Here is a 27,280-nt window from a genome sequence, read left to right on the forward strand (position 1 = left end):
TGAAAAAATCATAGGAGCACCTGATTCGAGGATAACTACTGTCTTTTAAAGACTTGGAAAGAATCGAGGCTCGTCCTTGTATTTTATAAAAATAAAAATCTCTTGGTAACACTGATTTTGAAAGTTATTTTTAATTTTGTTTGTTGAAGTAAAGTTGTCAGGGCGGATTTTTCAGTAGCTTTATTAAAGAGAGATTCTGAATCACAATTATACACAACTAGACGACACCTAGGACAAAGACCATGTATACAGTACATAACACAGACGATGTTAATTGTAATGTCTATTTATAACGTACAAAACACACCAAAGTTGAAAACCATAAAAGCTACAATAAAATCGAACGAGTCGTAAAACGTAACAATCTACTAGAAATCTTCCTTATTGATAATGGAATCACAGTTAATCCTTTTATAGTTTTCAAAATTTGATTCTTCTCATCTAGTTGTGTTAGTATAAATACATACATTTAAATAAACATACAAAAATAGATTCCTAATATTAAAAATCAGCACGTGTTTGCAATGGAAAATAATACTCCAAACAGTGGAATGAAGAAAAAAAAAAGACCGCTGGTAAAGCTTCTCATTGATTTTGCAGCTACAACCTGCTTTAGCGTTTCGCGTCAACAAAAACAACGGTTTCAGTATTGTCACAAATGCACATTGCTTCGAAACTTCAACTTAATGCACCTCAATAATGACTGGCATTGCATTTAATGCTACGGTACCTACCTAATGTAATGTAAACTTACTTAAAAAATAAATGCTTTCATCAAAATGGAATGGTAAAGGTCCATACAAGTAACAATTTTTATTCGAGTTCCTCGTTTTAAAAATAATTTCATTTTTGAGTATGCTCAACTTACAATAACATCTCTAGCGAAAACAAACATAAATCAACAAGATATAACACTAATAATAGAACATATTTAGTACTCCTATACTTGTCAATAAATATAGCTGTCTATGTTTTATAAATGCTACTTTACGACCCCCTTAACGACTCGGATATATTGGATATTTTCCAGAATTGATCTTTTCGGTTAATTTTAGAAACCGGCGGCGACTCGAACCAAGCAGAAGCGTGTGCTACTTAACGTAATCCGTGTTGCGCGCGAATCGCCGCCGGTTCCGTCGCTGAAGACCTGAGGTGGCTTTGTAGGTTATGGGCACGCTTAAAGATTCCTTATGTGGCGCGATCTTCTGACTAGAATGCAGCTGGAAGTCAGTCCGCAGGACGTCTTGGCCAGCTGCGAGATGTTCACGGACCTCCTGGGGTAGTCGATCTTCTCGCTGAACACCTGAAAAACCACCAAATTTATTCCGTGCAATTCCAGACAACCAACGATCCAAGACCCACCTTGAAGGACTGCGGTATTTCGTCGATGCTGCGATGGACCAGGGTGCCGTTCAAGTAGAGGACGTTGGCCGCTTCGTCTTCAGGCAGAGTCAGCGTCTGGTAGCTGAAAGTGGCTTCTCTTTCCATCCTTTTCAGCACTTCCTGCGCCTCCTTACCGGCCCCTACACAAAGCAGATCCGGCCCCCCGACTGTTATGTACGTTTTTAGGTGTTTGGGATCCGGTACCTGATACGCATTACCAAGTGTCAGAGTGGCGGTGTTTTGTTGTGCAGGCTAAGCGGCTTTTATAAAACGGCATTCATAGAACTCGCCTACGACTCGAAGCAACGTAGGAAGCGCAAAATAAATGTACGGCACTAAGAAACAAGGGTTGCGTACGGTCAGGGGTGGACTGGTCGATTTTTTTTGGGGTGTGTTACCGTTTTCCAGGGATTTAAATTATTACTCGAAACGAATGAAATGGTTTTCTTGAAAATTTTTTTTCTTGATGAGAAAGTCAACCACAGTCCGCCCCTGTGTACGGTAGTTGAGTTCAGTACGATAAAGTAGGCCGTTTCTTAATCCTCGAAGGGAATAATTTATTCATCGTTGCAAAAAGCAAGTTTAATTGAATCTTGATTGTTGAATGGTGATGCAAATGAGAGCGATAAACTCGGAATACGTGATGTTGAATTGTAACGATGAATAATAATTAAAACAGTTTTCGCGAGCTTCTAACCCGGCAGCAAAGTTGACACGAAATGTAACAAAGCTGTGGCAGGTGTTCAATTCCTCCAGGATGCGTCTACTTGTGACGTTTGAAGTTTACGGTCCGAAATTAGTCGACAGATAGCCCCGTTTCGCGCACACAATAAAAACTCCTTGGATTTTTCTCGTGAGAGCTTGTTTGTTTTAACAAGTTTTTATTCGGTTTGGTAATAGCTCGACGTTAACACAGTTGGGACCCGGTTACTGGAATTTTATGGATGCGTTGAAAAATCGATCGAGATAAGTAAGTACTCGGATGAATTTTTTATCTCGCAGTTTGGAATTCAATTCCAGCGTCTGTTATCGACCGATCAAACCGGAATAAATGCGCACTTCCGTAAACAGTAACGAGCTCTTAAGCTTTCTATGCAGCGGAGGGCGGAAGGGGGTTAATGTTGTGAGAAGTATTCGAACAATAAGGCGTTCGGCAGAAAATTTCGTAAACGTTAATTATTATTCTTGGAAAAATTCATTACGACGGATACACAAAAATGTCCTGGTTCTCATGGGAATGCCAGATGATTATAATTATTATAACGAGTACATCTTCTGGACTGAACCTAGAACCCGAGTACGCGTATCTTGCATTTTTGCATCGTCAGTCGTTCGGATTAGATAAGCACAGCATTCCTACGAATACTGAAACTTTTCTTGTCAACGAAGACATCTGGTTTAGACGTGACCGCAAAATTAATGCCTTGTCAGCATTTAGGACAGGCAATTTCGTCGAAATGAGGAGTTGCATGCACATCAGACAAAATTCTGTATTTGCTTAACGAATTTTTTAACACCGTAATTTCACAGTAAACAGATTCCACGTATTTTTTTAATCTAGTTATTAAATTTGGTTAAACAGAACTGTGCAAGAAAACAAGTTAGTATGCGGAAACATAAATGCACATTTTGACTAAAATAAATAACACTCTTACGGGAAGATAAACCTCAAATGTTTTAGTTTTATAACACGTGGGGAAAAAACTTTTGGAAAGTCCTCAAAAAAAATATACATATTCAGAGTTCGAATTTTTTTGTGAACCCTTCCATTGCCAAAAAAATCAAGAACATTGCAATAACGTGGCAACATCGCATCGGAATTTCAAACACCTTAAAACCAACACTCCGTATAATTAAGAATAATTTTAGAGTATAGTTGTCAAAGAATCGTGCAACTTTCGTCGTTGACTTTTTTTATCTCTAGTAATTAATAAGATATCGAACACCGTGCGCGTAATGTATATCTTAGTGTGAAGTTTCTAAATTTAAAAAATATCGACTTTCAAAATTTGCGGAAAAATCCTAACTATTTGAGAGAAAAAAAAAAAAAACAATAAATAAAAAGTGTGTTCTAAAGATGGTTTGCTCAAAAAGATATATTGAGAGATATTCTGCGAATTATGAAAAAGTGACAGAAGCACCCCCAATTTTTCAAAATTTCAACAACAAATGGATTTTGAAAATAATCAAGTCATCAAACATTTTTAAAACCGCGAGACAATGGGATTTTCGAAAAAAATTCGAACAGTAAAAACAAACCAGGATTTACAATGAACTTTCAGAAGCTAAGAGCTTGAGAAAAAACAATGAATTGTAAAGTAAAATTTCTATTTTAGACTCCTTCCGGATTAAAAAATTTGAAATTTTCTCAGGATAAAAATATAGAAGGCGCACTAACTAAAGGGTAAATATCTAAAAGAAAAATTAAACGTTGGCGGTCTGTGTTTTCTACATTTGGGCCCACGGCTTTTTTAATTTTTTTGGTTTGCTCAATAAACAGTCCTGAACAACTTGACACAGAGTTAGTGCGCCTTTTTTAATCACCCTGTATATCTTGAAATCTTTTTGAAAAAAATTAAAATCATGTCAAAGACAAAATCTACAAAATTAAGTGGTGGAAACGAAAACAGATAACACATGGACTAACACAGCAAAAAAAAAATATCAACCCCTTAAGAAAATTTAAAATTTCAACAAACGAAATCTTGGAAAAGAGCTGAAGACCTAAAGGTGTATAAAAAAAAAACTCAATATGTAATTAACACTAAATACAAAACTACGAAAAATAAAACTAAAAATTTCTGCTTTTAAATATATTAATAAGTTAATCTTAAAAAAAAGGTAAACTGTTAAAAGTAAAGTAAATTCGAAAACTTATCTCGTTGGTTGATTGAAGGCAATGCAACGACGGTTAAGAAATCATTTTTGCAGACTGAAACTTCTTTGTATTCACTGGGATCAGCTTCCTTTATTCAGACTTTATAGATATATCACGTATGCGTTCAAACTTTGTTCTCAAGCTTTCGTCTTTGTCAGATTGTGAATATTCGACAAAACGGAGCCTCGAATTTGTTCGTTGTATCATTGCAAAATTCCTCTTTCGGACTGTGCAACTACATAAAATAACGGACGATCAAAAATGTCAACATATCGAAGATGCGAATTTAAAATTAAGTTTTTGCGCAAATTTTCGCCCCTTGACTCTAGGCAACCCATCATTCATGAGTCGGAAAACAAACATAACCTTATTCAACATTTCATTTGACAAGTTAGAAATTTTGAAGATTTAATCAAAGAAAAGAATACTCTACTACATTTTACAGTTTACGTTAATATGTAATTAAGATCTGAAAATAGAGTTCATTCAATCTATTGAAGCTTAACAGTGATTTTGTTTCTGCAACTAGTCCTGAAAATATGCGGTCACAAATATATTTTAGATCTTATAGTGTAATACTAATTTACATAAAAAACTATAAATTTAATACAATCATTTAATCAAAGTGAATAAACACCAGGTACTGTCACCTGACCCTAACAATACTAACAGAGCGTACAAAACGTCAATACATTTGTCCCAGCACGTACATAATTAGCAAGTACACTACACATGCAAATTGAGTGCAAATATAAACATTCCAAAGCCCCCGAAGTAGTCAAAACCGGCAACAGATTTCAAATATGTGGAAGTGAATGAGAACGTGTTCTTTTGCGTTCGTTTCAATGGTATCATTTCCAGTTCTATAAAAAAAACTCTTGTATGACGTCGATTTAAATCTTGTCGAATACATTATGAATATTTATCTCGGAAATGTGGTTATAAATAGGATCTGTGTAAGTTGGAATAGGTTATCACGTGGGATTATGGATAGCCGTGCTGGCGACAGCTAATCCACACCCTATGACAAAGTGATAAGTGATAACCTGATAACGATAGAACAGAAAAGGATATGAGTGTGTCAAGTGTCATAAAAACGTTATTTGCAGGAATCTTGATTCACACGGTACGAAAAAGTGATTAGTTTTAATCGCAGCAATTTAGTTTTAATAACTGGGGCGTAGGACTTCATTGTGTTCTCTGTTGGAACGTTTTATACTTGATAATTGTTACAGAATATGTCTTTAGTTGCATAAGAGCGGACGCTGTCGACAATACTGAGTGTTAATAGATGATTTACATCTAGCGGGCTGTGAACCGGACTTATTAAAAAAATATGCCGCTCTCCACAAACTTCTACCGGATATTTGGATTGAAATGTTATTATAAATTTTAATGTGTCATTTAATTAAATTTAATTTAATAAACCAAAACATATTCAAATCATCCACAATGCTTTGTATTTTCAAAAATATTTATTTGCTGGGTTAGTTCTTCCAAATTGTTAATTATTTATTTATTTTTCTGGTAACCGGAAACTGAAAAATCCAGCCGAGTTGAATCGAGAGACCTAGTGGCGCAAAACATTCCGAGTTCAAATAGGACTCAAATAGATACACATAGTAATAGCATAAATTCGAATGAAGCGGCACACAAATAATTGAATTTCATAAACCACTTGATGCACTTGAATCATTTATTAACACCCAATAACCGCATCGGTGGGATCTATTTAGTCAAACTCCGCATTACCGCGCGACCCAAATCAAACTTCAAGCTGAAAACATAGCATGCGCCCAATCAAAAAGCTGCAAATACTTCCCAAACTAATTTGTTCGTGTGTACGCAAATCGCAAGCCATTTCCAAGCGCTTCGATCAGCTCGGTCTCGAGCAAAAAATACAACTACCGTCGTGTAATAATTACTTTTCGTGTGTGTATAGTGTGGTAGCGTGCAACTGGACGGTGCCCAGAAAAGCACGCTTACCTGCACAAAGCCCTGAGCTAGATCAGTCAGAGCAAGGGTCTCGGGTTTTACCTTGATGGGTGTACAAGGGTATTCGGGGAAAGCAGCCGCCACCGCTCTGGCACCAGCCTCGTTCGTCCACTGGGAGATACCCACAAAAAATTCCCTACCTGAAAGGCGGCGATCGATTACTTATTAGTCGGGGATGGCAGACTCGACCGAAGTACGACACTCCGCGAAAAGAATGTGTTGGTTGTACTTTGACCGAGTCTGAGATCCTAGATGGGGTGGTTCTGGTTTCGCTTACCAGTGAATAGGACATCGCCACCGTCCAGTTTCGCCTTGCTGTCGGATATCTCGATTATGGGAAGGTCGAGTTCTTTTTTGAGCACCACCCGAATGGTCTCTACCTGCAAACACAAATGTAAAATGAGGCGATTTTTTCTAAATTCAAACGTCATCTAGAAATCTCAATTCGTCAATTTTTGACGTTCGCAAAAAATAAAATCAGCATGTTTGTGTGAATTTAATTAATCGCAAAATGAGACTGGTTGCAGCAGTTTGTGGTCTGCTTTTGCTTATGACAACTTGCTTAACCCAAGATGAAGAGTCACCCGCCGACGGCAGTGAAGAAAAACCTGCCGGCCCTACACAGTGTTACTACTGTAAGTACTCGTGCAAGAAGCCTCTTATGACTCAGGACTGTAAGAGGGGCCAGGACGCATGTCGTGCGCATGTTATACGTGACAGTAAGTAACTGGTTATTGTTGCGGTGTTGATACGTTGAGAATTTGTAGGCTTCGATACTCTAGAGGAAACAAGAGGTTGTGTTAGCCAGGATTGGTCTAAGGGGATGTGCGTCAACACTACGAACGGTAGAGAAAAGTGTTTTCTCTGTTTCGAAAACTTTTGCAATGGGGGGCCGCTAACGGTTGTTGGGCCGAAGAGTTCCACAGACCAATCGCTACAAGTGCATTTGTTATCCTGGGTTTTGTGTTTTGCAGCCTTCTGGTATCTTTGAATTAAATAATTGCGAAATTATTTATTTATTTCTTTACGTTTCTTCTCTAATCGCTAAGTCACGGATTCTTTTGTCGTGCTGTTTCCATAGTCTAGAACTTTCCCGATTCTTCGTCAACCAGACACCACGTCGTGTCCACCAGTGGCGGCTCGTGACTATTTTGGTTGGGTCGGCCAGCAGTGAGTAACCCAAAGTTTTAAGACATAGAATACAAGAACCAGGGACCTCAAGTCAGTCATTATCTATAATTTGCTTCCTGTATGGTGTTAATTCATATAGTCCTAACAACTTGGTAAAACAAAATAAAAAATATTCTTCAAATAGGTATAAAGTAAAGCATATACTTATACAATATAAGCCATCTATAATAATAAAATAACGACAATAAACTCAAATAAAAATGAAAATAACATTCAAGTTATAAAGTAACACATTCTAACAAAAAATATAACATGAAACGTCAACAACTATTTATTAGTAAAAAACAAAATTAAAAAAGTAAATTAGAAATTTTTATAAACCAATTCAATGCGTCTTTGTTTTGTATTGGCAAAGTGGTCAATTACTTGATTATAGAACTTTTGATCTTCCGTTAAGTTTGTAAGCACTTCTTTTTCTATTGCTAAAACGAATAATTTGGATAATCGATTTTGACTAATGGAGTTTCTAGTAAAATTTGTAATTCGCTTTAAAGCTGAAAAACTGCGTTCAACATATGCTGATGTGGATGGTAGGCATATGATTAAAATTAAAGACAGAAATAATTTCGGAGGCTTCTACATTTTTGTAAGTAGCATCATCAGGAGCAGGGTTGAGAAATTAGGAAGATGGCAAAAGAGCACGGTAACTCAATATGTCAATCGTACCAGACGACCAGAGGCAAAACTCTTTTTCTGAAGTTTTTTTGAATTTATTGTCAACATCATATTCAAAAATTAAACAATATCAACAAAATAGTTTGTTTTTTGACTTGCTCCCCGTCAGCCATTCATAATTTTCATACCATGCTGTATTAATTATTAATTATTAATATGCTATTGCACCGGAGCTGACGTTATTATTGCTCCGTGCTTCGATTAAATGTTGCATGCGCGGCTCCGAACGGGTCATTTCTTTTATATCCCAGGAATTGATCATCGTATGTTAAAAGTCGAAAGTCATTATTTAATAGATGTGTAACAGCATCAAAATTTAAATCAGTTACTAATTCTCTTACTAACTGTTGTCATTGTTACTGAAATTAGAAACAAACCTAAACCAATTTCCATCCACGTGAAGACTGCAGAAATTCACAATATACAGACAGCGGCCGGCCGGTGCTGGTAGTGGGGAACCGCATGGAAAAGTGCACGGCAGAAGTGGAGTGATGAAACGTAATATTGTACGGTTTCATCGCTATTGCCTTCTAACTTATACAAACAGAAGGTGATAGCGCTATAACAACTTGATGTACTGCCAAAAGGCCGGCCGATTTTAGCAGACATTTGACCAATCACTGCTGCAGGCGCGTTAATCAGAGGGTATCAGACACGTATCAGTCTTTATAGCTATTTCTCTTTAATTCCGCTAAACAGAGAGCGATAGCAGATATGACATTATTCGACGTTTATTCTTGTAGTCGGCCGGCCTCAGCTGCTGCTCCTCGCAGTAAAAATATTTAAACTTCCCGGCACGATTTGTGCTTCCGAACGAAAGTGAATAAATTAGATAACGCTTTTTGTAATTAAAAAAATAATAACAACAGTAAAATCAGGTGATTTCAAAATAGCTTTAAATTATATTCTTGCGTTTAAAATAAAAATGAATATCGCAAATTGACAAGTTCGGTGACAGACTCGGCCTGGCCTAACTGGCCCCCCCTGACGAGCCGCCACTGGTGTCCACTCTTGGTTTTGTCTACTTACGATTAAACTTCTTCGCCAATATCAGTCCTCTGACTTCCAAATCGAAACATCAAAAAACTGAAAAATTTAAAAATTCAAAAAATAGAATATTCAAGAACCGAAAAATCCGAACTCGGGGCTTACAAAGACTAATGACCCTCATAAAGTGATTAACTCTGTTTTCAAATATTTCAAAAATTCTTTGTAGGTGTTTAATTGGTTGCATAACCTGTAAGAAATAAAATTATTAAAAACCCATACATTCATTCAAAATAACATAACAATTTTTATCTATGTTTCACTTGACAAGACCATTATCCTGGCAGCTACAAAACACAAAACCCAGAACGACGATTGCCTTTGTACCGACGGATTTGTGGCAATCTCTTCCAGAATAATCGTTAAAGCTACCGAATTACACAAATTGGTGCAGTAGTAACACTGGTTGGATCCGGATAGTTCTTTGTCTTGTGTTCGCGAAAAACCACTGTGCTGCAGCCAGTCTCATTTTGTAACCGATACTTTGATTTTTTACGGACGTCAAACCTTACCGAAATGAGTTTTCTGGATATTGGAGGTAGTTTTTGTAAATAAATTTGATTTACGATTTGTGTACTTTGTTCCATCACCACCATCGCAAGAAACTTACCAGAACGTAATGTTCATCATCGGAACCAACCAAAAAAGATTGGTCTTATTTTATCCGAATGCAAATTTCCCTAGTTGTTCTGAATTTATTATCTCACGAAAACGGAAACCAAATTAAGTCAGTAAATTTCTTGCAATGCTTCGTCTGGAACGACGTTCCGTGTGGTGTTTTCAGAGTTAATTTTTATTGTGCAACCTTTGCTACATTAATTCGAAGAGGACGCAACACAGAAGGCCGAATAACCCAATTTCACGTAATTTATGGAACAAATTTCGGAGATTAAATTAACATAGCCACAGCAATTCCCTTTGGCGAGGGGATCTAACGTACACTCCTTGGGTCCTGTATCGCATTTTCGTCTACGGTCACTCTAGCATAAATCCTGGACTTTCAAATGGGATTTTAGTGTACGAGACCTGGCGAAAGTTTTCTGAACACAAACTAATTTCAACGTTTGTAATTTGAATCGTTGAGTTAAATTTTCATCATGAAATGTCCGAACAGAGAAACACAATGAAGTGATCCTCCTACGCCCCAGAAATTCCAATTAAAACTAAATTGATGCGATTAAAATTAATCAATTTTTCGAACTAATGGTTTTATTTTTATTTTTAACCGAATCGTAACACTTGACACACTCATCCTTTTCTCTACTATCGTTATCACTTTGTCACAGGGTGTGGATTAGCTGTCACCGACACGACTATCCATAATCCCACGTGATATCCTATTATTCCAACTTACACAGACCCTATTTATAACCACGTTTCCGAGATAAATATTCATAATGTACGTATTCGACAAGATTTAAAGCGACGTTCTTCTACAGAGCTGAAAATGCCACTAGCGAACCCAACGCAACCCATCAATATGCATTCGCTTCCACAAACATATTTGAAATCTGTCGGCGGTTTTGAGTCCTTCGGGGGCTCCGGAATGTTCGTATTTGCACTCAATTTGCATGTGTAGTTTACTTGCTAAATATGTACGTGCTGGGACAAATGTATTGACGTTTTGTACGCTTTGTTATTACGGTCAGGTGCTGTTGGATCCACACTTCCTGGTGTTTTTTCGCGTCGAAACGCGACAAAGTGGAGCCTGGGAGCGGGTTTGTAATTGCGTTTTTTTAATTAAATTATATCACATCTATTTTTTATTTAATTTACAATTTAAGAGGGACCGCTGTTACATGAATAAAAATTACGGTCGTTTGTTAGTAACATTTTCGCTACATTCTTGTCAAGGTCACTTGTAGATATTTAGTTTGTTTTCATTTGCGAACTTGCTCTGCAGGTTGTCTCATAGAATCGCCGTAACTCGTTAGCATATTTCTCAACTTTTAGTTTCTTGAAGCTCTGTCTGTGGTCTCTGAGTTTTCGTCAAAAAAACATTTTTTATTTCAGACTTTTTGTTTTTTCCTCATGTAGTGTCAGCTGTCACTCTTTTTCGTAACATCTTTTGCATTTTTTACTTCCACGATTTAATTCAGAATTGCCTTTTCCGATAGTTTAAAAACGATTTTAAGCAGTCAAGAAAAAATACTAGAAAAATACGACCAAACTAAAATTTAAAAAAGGAGTCGGAGAAAAAGGGCGTCAAAAAACCAGAAAAAAAGTCGATTCTAAAAAAAGGCAAAAAGAACAAAAACCAAAAAACCGACAAAAAAGGCGCTCAAAAAGACCACGAAAACAAATACAAACTATGATAAAAAAGCGGAGAAAAAAGCGACAAAAAAGGCCACAATCTATTTTTTAGCTTTTCAAATGTTCATTTATTGGAAGAGAAAAAGAACACGAGGCAGAGAGAGGAAGAGAACAAGAGAATGGAGGGGGGGAAGAGACAGAGAAAACGCGTGACAGAAAACGAGAGAGAACGGGATCGTGAGAATGAGTGAAAGAGACACAAAGAGAGAACAAGAGAAAAAGAGAACACATGAGAAAGAGGTATAAAATAAAGGGAAAGAATGATAGAATGAGAAGGAGAGGACGACAGAAGGAACGAAAACGAACGAGCAAGAACGAACCGGAAAGTGGAAACAAACGAGAAAAACGAAATGAGAGAGAGGGGGAGCGACAAGAGAAGGGAGAAAAAACGCAAAAAGAGACGAAAATTTAAAACAATGGCCAAAAGAATGCGACAAAAAAAATTGGTCTAAAGAGTTTAGACAGTACTTCCCTCGCTGTCGGAAACTTGACGACTGCATGCCTATTGTGTTTTTTTTTCTCATTACATTTTTGTAGTGGGAATTTAAAAAAAAATTGTGATGACGTCATCAACATTTTTGCAAGGACACGTATATCAGTTGGGATAGATGTAGTGTAATACTAAGAATAAAATTATTGTATTCCCAAATTTTCGGGAAAATGAATTGGGTCGTTTTGAATATTGATTTCTTATAATCAATAAAATAACGAAACAATTTACTCACGTATACGGCGCCGGTGTGTAATATCTAGAAAGCGGATTTCTGTCGGGCTAGGCAAGCCCAAACTCGGTACGGCTCGTACGGGATGCGAATTCATTGCGGTTGCGGACTGCACTTCGTTTATTTGAGATTAGAATAACGCTGTTTCGTTGCACTCTGCTGTTAATTCCCGTTCTCATTTACTTAGCCGTTTGATTAATAAATCGTTAATTATATTTATGGAATTAGTACCGATTAAATTCAGTGATTATCTATCACCCGGCGATCCAGCACGTCCCCCCCTATAATCGTGACGTAGCCCGACAGAAATCCGCTGTCTAGTAATATGAGGGGCAACTGAAAATCGTTTATGTATAAACATTCTTAATTTAAGATGACAAGCGTAACAGCATACGTGAGAGTCAAACAGAGAAACTGTAAACAAAACGACCATAGGTTTTATTGCTTCGACTTCCGCTTATTATATAAAACATTGGGTTTTATTTTAATTCTTGACGGTGAAATTCACAATTGGTTGATTATAAACATGTCTATTCCACATTCGCGGAACCAAGTGAGCGCATAAAACAAATGCAGGTCTGTAATGTTAAAGTCGATGTAAATAAGCGTGCTACCCTTATGTTTCAACTGAGTTTTTCCTTTAACACATTTTGTGTCTACCAAATTGGGTTGGTTGGGGTGTAATACTAATAATAAGTGTTGCTTTTAATTTAATCAATAAAATAAATTGACTTCATTAATTTTTTTGAACCACCTCTTAAGAAAATCTAAAAAATATGAATGGAATGATAAATCACAAGTACAAACTCATCATAGTTTTTGCATTTTAGATAGGATTTATTCAGCAAAATTTAAGGGTGACGTCATCAATTTTTTAGGAGGGATGAACAAATACATTTTGAACAAAAGTTTACCATGCCTATAATAACTTTAAAATATTCCCAAGATTTCAAAGCATTCGGTTTTGTAATTCCTGATTAAATCGATAAAATAAATTCACGCATTCATTAATTTTTTTGAGTCACCCTGCATATGCAAATCCAAAAATATGAATGGAATGATAAATCACAAGTACAGACTCATCATATTTTGTACATTTTAGATACGATTTATTCGGCAAACTTTTGAGCTGACGTCATCAGTTTTTTGTAGAAGATAACCAAATATATTTTGACTAAAAATTTATTATGCTCTTTATAGCCTTAAAACATCTGCAAGATTTCAAAGCATTCGGTTTTGTAGTTCCTGATTAAATCAATAAAATAAATTTACGCATTCATTAATTTTTTTGAGTCACCCTGTATATGCAAATCGAAAAAATTCGAATGGAATGATAAATCACAAGAAGAGACTCACCATATTTTGTACATTTTAGATAGGATTTATTCAGCAAAATTTTGTGGTGACGTCATAAATTTTTTAGGGGGGACGACCAAATACATTTTGATCAAAAATTTACCATGCTTATGATAATTTTAAAATATCTTCAAGATTTCCAAGCATTCGGTTTTGTAGTTCCTGATTAAATCAATAAAATATATTTACGCATTCATTAATTTTTTTGAGTCACTCTGTATATGCAAATCCAAAAAATATGAATGGAGTGATAAATTACAAGTACAGACTCATCATATTTTTACAGTTTAGATAGGATTTATTCGGCAAACTTTCGAGCTGACGTCATCAAGTTTTTGGAGGGGATAAGCAAATATATTTTGACTAAACATTTATTATGCTCTTTATAACCTTAAAACATCTGCAAGATTTCAAAGCATTCGGTTTTGTAGTTTCTGAGTAAATCAGTAAAATATATTTACGCATTCATTAATTTTTTTGAGTCACCCTGTATATGCAAATCCAAAAAATATGAATGGAGTGATAGATCACAAGTACAGACTCATCATATTTTGTACATTTTAGATATGATTTATTCCACAAACTTTTGAGCTGACGTCATCAAGTTTTTGGAGGGGATAAGCAAATATTTTTTGACTAAAGATTTATGATGCTCTTTATAGCCTTAAAACATCTGCAACATTCCAAAGCATTCTGGTTAGCAGATTAAAAATTAAATTTCAAAATGTTGTTTTATAATTTTGATTTTTTTTTCCACAAAGCTGGACGTTTCGGGTGAAAAGTCGATTCAGAGTTGTAAACTACATGTGTAGGACTATGTTATTTTATACAATTGAAAACCCATTTACTATGTACAATTTTGAAGTGACGTCATCGCATTAGTGGTAAGGATGATTAGACAAATTTTGGTTAGCGTTTTACCATCTACATGATATTCTTAATATAAGTACAAAATTTCACTACAATCGGTCGAGTACTTTCGGAGATTATCTGTCTAATAAAAATCCGGGACGGCAGACGGACAGACGGACAGACGGACAGACGGACAGACGGACGGACAGACGGACGGACAGACGGACGGACAGACAGACGGAAATAGGAGACCTATTTCTACGTTTTCTAGGGGTCATGAAAGATCGAGAAAACGTAAAAGTAGAGAGTCGGCCGACGGACTCGATTACAATACTTCCTTTGCTTACGGTCGGGAAGTAAAAATGAAAGAACACGGTGGGCGGGGTTAAGTTTAACTTTTTTCTACAATCTTTTATTTACAGACAGTAACCCCGCCCGCCCACCCTCTATTTTATTAGAATCTATTTTATTAGCGTAATTTGTCAAAATTAGGCTTTTTTAAAATCAAATTTTATGGGTATAATTTTTCAGAAAAGCAGTATTTGTTGGGCTGTATTTCAGAAGCGAGGGAAGTTCTGTCGAAATAGCCTTCGACCAATTTTTTAGCCTATACATTGTAAATTGACAAATATAAACAATGTCTAGAAAAAGATTTCTATGAATATTTTAGTTGCCAATAATACATTGATAAATTAAAGATTTAAATTGTGACGTCGCGAATCGTGACGTCACGACATATTCAAACAAAGGAATAGCTTCCCGAACATTCCCGAACGTGTTGTTGCGTCAGCCAACCAGTATTTAACAATTTTTTTAGCCTGTACATTGTAAATTAACTAATATAAACAAACAATGTCTAAAAAGATTTATGTAAACATTTTAGTTGCCAATAATACATTGATAAATTAAAGATTTAAATTGTGACGTCGGGAATCGTGACGTCACGACATATTCAAACAAAGGAATAGCTTCTCGAACATTCCCGAACGTGTTGTTGCGTCAGCCAACCAGTATTTAACAATTTTTTTAGCCTGTACATTGTAAATTAACAAATATAAACAAACAATGTCTAAAAAGATTTATATAAACATTTTAGTTGTTATTAATATATTGATAAATTAAAGATTCATATTGTGACGTCGCGAATCGTGACGTCACGACGTATTCAGACAAAGGAATAGCTTCCCGAACATTCGCGAACGTCTTGTTGCGTCAGCCAATCGGTATTTAACCAATTTTTTAGCCTGTACATTGTAAATTAACAAATATAAACAAACAATGTCTAAAAAGATTTATATAAACATTTTAGTTGCTAATAATACATTGATAAATCAAAAATTCATATTGTGACGTGGCGAATCGTGACGTCACGACGTATTCAAACAAAGGAATAGCTTCTCGAACATTCGCGAACGTGTTGTTGCGTCAGCCAACCGGTATTCAACCAATTTTTTAGCCTGTACATTGTAAATTAACAAATATAAACAAACAATGTTTAAAAAGATTTATATAAACATTTCAGTTGCCAATAATACATTGATAAATTAAAGATTTAAATTGTGACGTCGGGAATCGTGACGTCACGACATATTCAAACAAAGGAATAGCTTCTCGAACATTCCCGAACGTGTTGTTGTGTCAGACAACCAGTATTTAACAATTTTTTTAGCCTGTACATTGTAAATTAACTAATATAAACAAACAATGTTTAAAAAGATTTATATAAACATTTCAGTTGCTAATAATACATTGATAAATTAAAGATTCATATTGTGACGTCGCGAATCGTGACGTCACGACGTATTCAGACAAAGGAATAGCTTCCCGAACATTCGCGAACGTCTTGTTGCGTCAGCCAACCGGTATATATACAGGTCGGCGGCCACTTTTGGGCAGTCTGAGTTGAACGTTCACCACGTGAAGACGTCTGTTCCGAATAAGGAAAGTAAGGAAACAATTTCGCAACTAAGTGGCGAATTTATTTATTTATTTATTTTTAAAATTATTCGTTGTATATAATAACACATGGTGATAAATGACAGATTTACAATTATTAATGAAATCAACTCGTGCAAACACTGCTAAGAAACTATCATGACACAATTAAATAATATTTAAACAATTCAATTTGTTTAAACATTGTTGAATTGCAATTTTCCGGGCAAAGTATGAAAAATAATTTTAGTAATCTCATGGTGACACACCATGACGTCACTGTCACGTGACCACTTGAGCAAAGGCACGGTCTTCGGTCCGTTGTGTTCAGTTTTGATTTCGATCTGGTGGCAGCAACGTCGGAGCATTCGGAGCCCCGTTCTGGCGTAAAACTACCACGTTTTCGCGAATTTCTAATTCATTGATAATAAATATTAATGAAAATGTTCTGCATTAGCTCTGTGAACACGAAACAAAGTGTGCATTTTTCCAAAAATTCCCAAAAAGGGAGTAAATACGGTTGTAGTTTTAATTTATATATACTGTTTAAATATGATAAGTATTAATTAATATAATTAAAGCCGTTTTCCTACAAACGTGAACATATTAAAAACGTGCAATGTTCCAGTCAAAATATGAAAAATAATGTTTGCAATCTCATCGTGATGTTTGATGACATCACTGTCACGAGAGCCACCTGAACAAATATTGCGGTTTTCGGTTAGTTTTGATTTCGGTCTGGTGGCAGCAACATCTGAGCATTCGGAGCTCCGTTTTCGCTTAAAAGTAGCCCATGTTCGCGAATTTCTAATTTATTGTTTTTCTCATGGCAAGACGCACTCCAGACCTCCTCGTATTGTTTGGTTCTTGCTGGGCAACAACAACGAGCGAGCACAGTCATCGCTCTTTGGTGGCAAACGTGGAGAAATTTGTATATTGTAACTTTTGTAATTGAACCATTTTGTACTGTATATTGTATGTGTTACTAACTTAACTTGGGTCTTGCCAATTTAGCTCCAGTGGTGCAAATGCTTTGTTTTCACGGTGCATTTGCTTGGGTTTTAATTTTGCAACAGTGCATTCTTTGGTTCCGAGACTGAATTCTCCATGTCGTCAGACGCTTTGGCCTGGGGGGGTTCTCTGGGCCCTTAGACGCTGGGTCATCATCCTAAAAGGATGAGGTTCATCATCCCAAAGGGATGAGGTCAGTCGGCCCTGTATCTATGCGGCTGCGTTCTCCCTTGGGCGTGTGAGCGCTGCGACCTATAGATTTCGTTTCGAGTTCCATCGGTGTGCTTGCTTGGGTTTTCATTTTGCAACAGCGCATCCTTTGGTTCCAGGTCTGAATTCTCCATGTCGTCAGGAGCTCTTGGTCTGGGGGGATTCTGTTGGCCCTTAGACGCTGGGTCGCATCATCCTATAAGGATGAGGTCAGTCGGCCTTGGATTTATGCGGCTGCATTCCTGCCTTGGGCGAACGAGCACTGCGACCAATAGATTTCGTTCCGAGTTCCATCGGTGTGCTTGCTTGGGTTTTCATTTTGCAACATTCTCAATTTTTGGTGCAATTTCTTCCGGTGATGAATTGGGTACTAACTTTGCATTTGTTTTGTATTTAAATTGTATCTGTATCTGTAGTGTATTCTGTATTGTAGTTAGATTGTAGGTACCTGTATTGTATTTCTTTTGTATTGTACTGTATAACGTTCTATCCCTCATTAACAAATCCTAGCCCTCTCCTTTCCTAGCGAGATCTGCTCCAGACCTTCCCGTGGTTCTTGCTGAGCATCAACTATCGAGGACAGAAAATTCAAATTCAAAACCAGCAAAGTTTCACAAAAATCTTGAAAATCGCTCGTTGGTGGCCAACGTGGAGCAAAAGAGACTTTTGTAACTCAACTAACTTTGTTAACTTTGTATTATTAAGGAAACAAAAATGTATTACATTTAATTTATTATTTATAAGGACCAATGTGAAGACAAGTTGTTAACAAATTTTTCCTTCATTCTCCCTTTTTTTCCTCGGCAACTTCTACCTTTAATAGGAGTCGTTTCTTTGATAAGCGTCATCACTAAATCAGCAATGTTAGTGTTTTGGAGGGGATAAGCAAATATATTTTGACTAAACATTTATTATGCTCTTTTAAACCTTAAAACATCTGCAAGATTTCAAAGCATTCGGTTTTGTAGTTTCTGAGTAAATCAGTAAAATAAATTTACGCTTTCATTAATTTTTTTGAATCACCCTGTATATGCAAATCCAAAAAATATGAATGGAGTGATAGATCACAAGTACAGACTCATCATATTTTGTACATTTTAGATATGATTTATTCCACAAACTGTTGAGCTGACGTCATCAAGTTTTTGGAGGGGATAAGCAAATATTTTTTGACTAAAGATTTATGATGCTCTTTATAGCCTTAAAACATCTGCAACATTTCAAAGCATTCTGGTTAGCAGATTAAAAATTAAATTTCAAAATGTTGTTTTATAATTTTGATTTTTTTTCCAAAAATCTGGACGTTTCGGGTGAAAAGTCGATTCAGAGTTGTAAACTACATGTGTAGGACTATGTTATTTTATACAATTGAAAACCCATTTACTATGTACAATTTTGAAGTGACGTCATCGCATTAGTGGTGGGGATGATTAGACAAATTTTGGTTAGCGTTTTACCATCTACATGATATTCTTAATATAAGTACAAAATTTTACAACAATCGGTCGAGTACTTTCGGAGATTATCTGTCTAATAAAAATCCGGGACGGCAGACGGACAGACGGACGGACAGACGGACAGACAGACGGAAATGGGAGACCTATTTCTTCGTCTTCTAGGGGTCATGAAAGATCGAGAAAACGTAAAAGTAGAGAGTCGGCCGACGGACTCGATTACAATACTTCCTTTGCTTACGCTTGGGAAGTAAAAAACAACAAATTAAAAAAAGGAAAAAAGGACCACAATGAAATCGACGATAAAAGGCAACTCATAGAAATAAATTTCGTTTCCCATAATTTATTTGATTTTTTCAATATTTTATTTGTGAAGATAGGAAAAGAACAAGAGAAAGAAAGTACGACATAGAGGCAGCGAGAGGAAGATAATAATCAACGAGACAGAAAGAAGCAGCCAAAGGGCGATAGAGCGAGACAAAGGACACATAGGGAAACAAAGACAACGTCAAAGAGAACGAAAAAGAGACAACAAATAAGAAGGAAAGAGAGAACGCTACAAAGAGAAAACAACTAACAACGAGAATTAATAAACTGAGACGAAACGCGAGACATAGCGAAAGAGAAAGATGTGGAAAAACAAAGGAAGAAGAAATAGGAAAAACGAAAAAGATTTGGGCAAACAGCGACACAGTCACAGAGGGTTGTAGAGAGAGTAAAAAAAAAAGAGGAAAATACAAAAAACGAACTGAAACACAATCCAGCAGGCAGCGACAATTTGGCAATTTTTCTTTTGTCGGACGACGACAAAAGTGCTCACAATAGCGCGTTTTGTCGAAAGAGCAAAGTTGGTATCGCGTCACTTGGTGTTGCTCAACTCTACATAAAGGATGCTTTGTGCGTATGTTCGTGCGTTTTACGTCCGGTTGTAAATAATTTTAAAATGGGTCGTGGGACGTGACCCAAATTGCCAAGATGAAACATCGCTACCACTTTACACAATTTTGCGTAAATGTACCTAGGCGGATGCAGGGGATGGGGGAGGCTCGCCCGGTAAATACGCCACAAGAGAACGCAATTTTATCGATTCAAAAAATGACGATTGGATAATCGCTTGCAATTTATTATTATTAATCTGAAATGAAGCTGTAAATCATGTTCAAAAGTGATCTTCAAACATGACCTACTTACTTCGACGAAATTTATAGCCACAGAGAGAAAAACATACATTATGTCAATATGTTTTATCCTAGTTAGGAGATCGCCCTTGTGGAAAATGACCTAGGTATCGTTTATGATTTCTCGGCCTCAAATCCACCCTGTTTGAGCTACGAAAAACCTTTGACATTTAACCAAGCGGCGCCATCTGAATAAAACGGCGGTCTATCGATTACTTCTGCCACTCATTGCAAACATTCGCGAATTATTGCAACCACAACATCCCTCGGGTTCGCACCGAATACCCCACTGATAAAAATTGTTCGAGATTAGGGATAAAACCCATTACGACGCTACCAAGCTCCCAGCATCTCCGAATTTTCTACGCGAATCCGTGTTGTAACATGACGTCCAGAATTTCCCAAACAACGCAAACCTACACTTTCAAATAAAGTAATAATTTGAAACCACCCCTTGAGACACCGAACCCCTACCAACCCTTCCCCGTTTTTCGCGTCAGAGCGCTTGTTCATCTAACCCATCTAATAACAAGATCCGCCTGTCACATAACTCAATTTATTTCAACAGTTATCCCAGAAGCAGTCGACAACTCCGTCCCAATTTATACCCAGTTGATCCGAGCTCGGAAATCCGACCATTGTGTAATTCGGGTGCCATTCATCTTCTTCTTACGCCGGGAATTCTAATTAAGTTTTTGTCTCGGTGTTTCGAGCCAGTTCCGCCACGCTGAAGTTGCTCGACTCTCAGGTCGTGAATAATGAAAGTCGTCGTATGATCGGGAATTTGCCGCCCCATTTAGCAAAGGAAGGGCCGTGGCGTTCAACCAACCCTTCCACGTGTGCTCAAGTAGGCGGATGTCATGTCTGGAACTACCGAATCGACTACTTCAACTAAAATTTCAAGAACATCTGAAAATTCTGTTTCACCCTGAACCCCGGCGCTTCTCATAAAATGGAACGAGTTAATCAAATGCCGTCATTTATTTTAGGGGAATTTGATTTGGCGAGTTCGGGTCAAGAGCGATTTTTTCAGGGCCGGAGGGTTCCGGAGGCGAAACGTGAGACGAATAGGGCTGGAAGTCCGGGGCCACGGAGACGTTTGATGTTCGATATTGACGGTGATGTAACAGTTAATGCAATTTGCGACGGTCAAAGAACAATAACAGTAAATCAGCGCCAATGAGCCGTAGATTGGACTTCGTTTCAGCAATTTAGTTTTGATTATTGCGATTGTTGGTTATCGGTTTTTGAGGAGGAAGTAGGTTTAAATCGAAAAGGTGAGAGTTCGGGTGTTGGAATTATTAGTGTTTCTTCGAACTACATTATTGGTAAAAACAGATATTCAGTTGGCGCTCGATTTGATTAAATGTCCATAGTGAAAAAAACAATGATTTTCGCATAATTTGGTGGTGTGGCACTTTTAGATAAAGTAAATATTTGCGTTCACTCGAAGAGAAAAAGTGTGTTTGGATAAAGAGTTATAACAACATTATGCATATCTCGCTTGTTACATGACTCACTCTTTTTTTCTTAATTTCTGTATATTTTCTGTCACTGGCGCTATAAAAAGATTGTTAAAAATAAAAAAAACACTTGTTATAATTTTCGGAGGGAAAGTGTTTGTCGTGTGCAAAAAAAGGCGTAGTAGGGAATGCTGCCAGAACTGAATGTCAAATCACCAATTATTAAAAAAAAAAAAAAACGATTTTCGTGTAGAGAATGGTAGTTGCGTCATTAATTTCTGATGAAAAGCATGACAACCAAACCGCAGGATGAATTATGTGAATATTTTCATAAAATTTGATGTAAGGTTGTTTGAATCTTAGATAAATTATAAAATTTAACTCCAAGATAACTCCTATCAATATAAATAAAGATATATACATATATAGATATCAGGTGTTGAGCAGAAAAAGTCATCCAGTTGGCCTTGATTTTTGATAAATATAGTGAAGTATGTCTACAATTAATTTAAAATTTAATCGTTGACAGCTGACAACATGGAAGAAGAAAAAATGGAGGAAAAAAAGCAACAAAAATAAAGGCAAAAAAGGCGGGAAAATGCGAAAGAGACAACAAAAAAAATTGGTCTAAAGAGTTTAGACAGTACTTCCCTCGCTGTCGGAAACTTGACGACTGCATGCCTATTGTGTTTTTTTCTCATTACATTTTTGTAGTGGGAATTTAAAAAAAAATTGCGATGACGTCATCAACATTTTTGCAAGGACACGTATATCAGTTGGGATAGATGTAGTGTAATACTAAGAATAAAATTATTATATTCTCAAATTTTCGGGAAAATGAATTGGGTCGTTTTGAATATTGATTTGTAATAATCAATAAAATAACGAAACAATTTACTCACGTATACGTATCAGAGGCAACTGAAAATCGTGTATGTATAAACATTCTTAATTTAAGATGACAGGCGTAACAGCATACGTGAGAGTCAAACAAAGAAACTGTAAACAAAACGACCATCGGTTTTATTGCTTCGACTTCCGCTTATTATATAAAACATTGGGTTTTATTTTAATTCTTGACGGTGAAATTCACAATTGGTTGATTATAAACATGTCTATTTCACATTCGCGGAACCAAGTGAACGAATAAAACAAATGCAGGTCTGTAATGTTAAAGTCGATGTAAATAAGCGTGCTACCCTTATGTTTCAACCGAGTTTTTCCTTTAACAAATTTTGTGTCTACCAAATTGGGTTGGTTGGGGTGTAATACTAATAATAAGTGTTGCCTTTAATTTAATCAATAAAATAAATTGATTTCATTAATTTTTTTGAACCACCTCTTAAGAAAATCTAAAAAATATGAATGGAATGATAAATCACAAGTACAAACTCATCATATTTTTTGCATTTTAGGTAGGATTTATTCAGCAAAATTTAAGGGTGACGTCATCAATTTTTTTAGGAGGGATGAACAAATACATTTTGAACAAAAGTTTACCATGCTTATAATAACTTTAAAATATTCCCAAGATTTCAAAGCATTCGGTTTTGTAATTCCTGATTAAATCGATAAAATAAATTCACGCCTTCATTAATTTTTTTGAGTCACCCTGCATATGCAAATCCAAAAATATGAATGGAATGATAAATCACAAGTACAGACTCATCATATTTTGTACATTTTAGATACGATTTATTCGGCAAACTTTTGAGCTGACGTCATCAGTTTTTTGTAGAAGATAACCAAATATATTTTGACTAAAAATTTATTATGCTCTTTATAACCTTAAAACATCTGCAAGATTTCAAAGCATTCGGTTTTGTAGTTCCTGATTAAATCAATAAAATAAATTTACGCATTCATTAATTTTTTTGAGTCACCCTGTATATGCAAATCCAAAAAATATGAATAGAGTGATAGATCACAAGTACAGACTGATCATATTTTGTACATTTTAGATATGATTTATTCGGCAAATTTTCGAGCCGACGTCATCAAGTTTTTGGAGGGGATAAGCAAATATATTTTGACTAAACATTTATTATGCTATTTATAACCTTAAAACATCTGCAAGATGTCAGAGCATTCCGTTTTGTAGTTCCTGATTAAATCAATAAAATATATTTACGCATTCATTAATTTTTTTGAGTCACTCTGTATATGCAAATCCAAAAAAATATGAATGGAGTGATAAATGACAAGTACAGACTCATCATATTTTGTACATTTCAGATATGATTTATTCGGCAAACTTTCGAGCTGACGTCATCAAGTTTTTGGAGGGGATAAGCAAATATATTTTGACTAAACATTTATTATGCTCTTTAAGACCTTAAAACATCTGCAAGATTTCAGAGCATTCGGTTTTGTAGTTCCTGATTAAATCAATAAAATATATTTACGCATTCATTAATTTTTTTGTCACCCTGTATATGCAAATCCAAAAAATATGAATGGAGTGATAGATCACAAGTACAGACTCATCATATTTTGTACATTTTAGATATGATTTATTCCACAAACTTTTGAGCTGACGTCATCAAGTTTTTGGAGGGGATAAGCAAATATTTTTTGACTAAAGATTTATGATGCTCTTTATAGCCTTAAAACATCTATTTCAAAGCATTCTGGTTAGCAGATTAAAAATTAAATTTCAAAATGTTGTTTTATAATTTTGATTTTTTTTCCAAAAATCTGGACGTTTCGGGTGAAAAGTCGATTCAGAGTTGTAAACTACATGTGTAGGACTATGTTATTTTATACAATTGAAAACCCATTTACTATGTACAATTTTGAAGTGACGTCATCGCATTAGTGGTGGGGATGATTAGACAAATTTTGGTTAGCGTTTTACCATCTACATGATATTCTTAATATAAGTACAAAATTTCACAACAATCGGTCGAGTACTTTCGGAGATTATCTGTCTAATAAAAATCCGGGACAACAGACGGACAGACGGACAGACGGACGGACAGACGGACGGACAGACGGACAGACGGACGGCCAGACGGACAGACAGACGGAAATAGGAGACCTATTTCTTCGTCTTCTAGGGGTCATGAAAGATCGAGAAAACGTAAAAGTAGAGAGTCGGCCGACGGACTCGATTACAATACTTCCTTTGCTTGCGCTCGGGAAGTAAAAAGGCGGGAAAATGCGAAAGAGACAACAAAAAAAAAGGGAAAAATCTACACAAAAAAGACCACAAAAGTGGCGAAAACAACCACAATAAAGCAATTAAAAAACGCCGTATAGGGAGGTAAAAAATGCAATAAAAAACTGTCGGAAGGGACACAAAAAAATTGGCAAAAAAGAGGCAAAAAAAATCTTGTCAAAATGTTGCGAAATAACGCATACAAAAATCAACAAACAAAAAGGTCGAAAAAAAGCGACAAAAAGGTCACAAAAGATACCGTAAAGACTACAAAAATAGGACAAAATAGTTATTGGTATCACAAGGCCGGAAACTAGGCTTTTGCGAATGAAACACAAGAGTTTTTCTCCCGTTTTTTATACGAGAACAGCGATTTCGAATTTGGCTTGGACCCGAACATTTTTTTCTCAGTGTTTGGTTAAATTTCACACATCATTTACTTTATTTATCCCTAAACTAAGGTGTACATATTTTAATGGTTCCCTTAAATTGGGTTTTTTTAGTTCAAAATTTAGAAAAACTTGTCAGTGACAGAATGACAAACAATAATACCAACCGCCATCGATAACCACAAAAAAACCCTAGGACAATTTTGATTTTGGTTTCTGGCCCTTGGACACATACGAAAACTAGTAAATGCGGTCCGGAGGTACAAACAAATTCTTTCACGATCCATTCGATGTAGACTTGGTCAACAAAATCTAGCAAGTTTATTGTTAGTTGGTACAGAATAATCAAAATTCCATCAGTTTTGTTTGTTAGATTATGTTGTTTTCAATGTAAAGCTAAAAAATATGTCAGAAACATAATCATTTGACAAATCTGTTAAATGAAGTAGACATTGGCAAACCTGCTCAAAGTATTTTGAGGTTATTGCCACCCAAAATTTGTCTATCCATCCCCACCAAAAATTTGATGATGTCACCACAAAAATTTGCTAAGTGGATCCTAATTACGATTTCAATATTTTAATGAAAATCGGCGCTTTAAATTTAAACAAACAAAACTTAATTTTTGATTTGGATTTTTTGATTAAGTAAACCAATTTGGAGCGACGTCAAGGCAATGGAGTAAATTTCATACGTGAACCAGTGCAGGCAGTTTGACGTCACAGTGGCAAAAGTGTGCCAGTTGATTATTATTATTATCGTTTTTACTTTATTATTTATTATGTGCAGTACCTTGTATATAGGTTTCGCCATAAAATTTTAATGTACACTAAATAAAGTTCTGAGTATGTTCAAAAATAGTTTTGAAAACAACCCAGGCGAATTTTTCCAAATCCTTCTTGTATTCGCCTCGTTAATATTCCGACCGCTCGAACAAAATTTTGGCGGGAACTTCCTGCTTTCAGCTTGACAAAGCTAGAAAATTTTAATTAACCCCTCGACAACACCAAATCACATAACCACGTCAATCACGACTCCATTCACGACTTCCATGTCTTTATTTGCCCACCACAATAGAATCGCAGATCGTAATCGCTCTTCACATGCACATCCAGCGCTCATTTTAACTGTTACCGTAATAAGCCACAACGACTTCCTCCAGCCCCGACCGAATCCAAGCCCAAGATCCCAAACCCCAAGCATCGACCCCACGCCGCGCGATCGCCAACTGACCCACTTATTAAATAGCTCAATAAAACAAATTACTCCGGCCCCGATCAACGGTCGGTCGCCCGCCACCGAAGCCGCTCTCACCTCCTTGGCTCGGTGCGCCGCCCCCGGCCGCGTGATCAACGCCGTCCCGTTGCACACCACCGCCGTGTCTTCGACGAAGACGCACTCCGGCAGAGCCTCGTCCGGCGGCAGCTCGATCACGTCCAGGCCCAGCTCCCGCAGCAGCCGCACGTAGTTCTCGTGCTGCTTCTTCGCCTCCTCCAGCTCGATTTCGCCCCTTGTGCGCAACGAGAGCGGGATCCTGCACACCACTGCATGCGTGTAGCGAAACGCCGCCATCTTCGCACACGCTTTGACGGCAACGCGGACAGCCGACTGCCGGGAGGCGGCGCGGAGCGGAACGCGAACGACAGCGCGGAGGGAGCGGGCCGGATCGGGGGCCGTCGGCCGGGCTCGCGCGAACGCGAGGGGCGACAGGTGGGCATGGGACGGCATGGGCGGCTGGCCAACGGTCGGAAGGTAAACAATGGGAGTGTTGAACTCGGATGGGGTTGGGGCGAGCGCCGGACTTCCAGAGGGTAGGTGCTGGACTCGAAGAAAGTTTAGTCGTGAACTCTTCGTAGGTTCCTGTATTTTTTACATTTTCGAGCTCTTGATGGCAGATTTGTTGCGGTTTGTTCCAACAGTTTCTTTGTTATTGCTAAAATGTTCAAGAGGTTATAAAAAAAACATGAGAAAACTTACTATTTACAGTTATGATCACCCTGTACAAATAAGTTAAAACAGCGTTTTTTTAAATTATATTATAAATAGGTTGAAAACTGTTGATCTATTT

The 27,280-nt window shown here is 36.7% G+C and overlaps 2 protein-coding genes across 3 annotated transcripts; one reads left to right on the forward strand and one right to left on the reverse strand.

The window, feature by feature from the left end:
* Positions 1 to 164: 164 nt before the first annotated feature.
* Positions 165 to 26,835, reverse strand: LOC135127517 (N(G),N(G)-dimethylarginine dimethylaminohydrolase 1). 2 transcript variants are annotated; one of them, XM_064053953.1, is made up of 5 exons: positions 26,527 to 26,835; positions 6,534 to 6,636; positions 6,299 to 6,396; positions 1,363 to 1,587; positions 165 to 1,303 (listed from the first exon to the last, which is right to left on the reverse strand). In XM_064053953.1, exons 1-5 carry the CDS (start codon positions 26,782 to 26,784, stop codon positions 1,178 to 1,180), a joined length of 810 nt encoding a protein of 269 aa, XP_063910023.1. In that variant the 5' UTR covers positions 26,785 to 26,835; the 3' UTR covers positions 165 to 1,177. The 2 variants fall into 2 exon arrangements, with proteins under 2 accessions (XP_063910023.1, XP_063910022.1); XM_064053952.1 differs by having other exon boundaries at positions 6,248 to 6,396.
* Positions 6,694 to 7,267, forward strand: LOC135127518 (uncharacterized). The gene is made up of 2 exons (XM_064053954.1): positions 6,694 to 6,975; positions 7,024 to 7,267. The coding sequence occupies exons 1-2, from the start codon at positions 6,768 to 6,770 to the stop codon at positions 7,245 to 7,247; spliced, it is 432 nt and encodes a 143-aa protein (XP_063910024.1). The 5' UTR covers positions 6,694 to 6,767; the 3' UTR covers positions 7,248 to 7,267.
* Positions 26,836 to 27,280: the final 445 nt, after the last annotated feature.

This window comes from Zophobas morio, unplaced genomic scaffold (genome assembly GCF_036711695.1).
Source record: "Zophobas morio isolate AGI-343-1 ecotype UQ-CSIRO unplaced genomic scaffold, CSIRO_AGI_Zmor_V1 ptg000012l, whole genome shotgun sequence".
Taxonomy (NCBI): Eukaryota; Metazoa; Arthropoda; class Insecta; order Coleoptera; family Tenebrionidae; genus Zophobas; species Zophobas morio.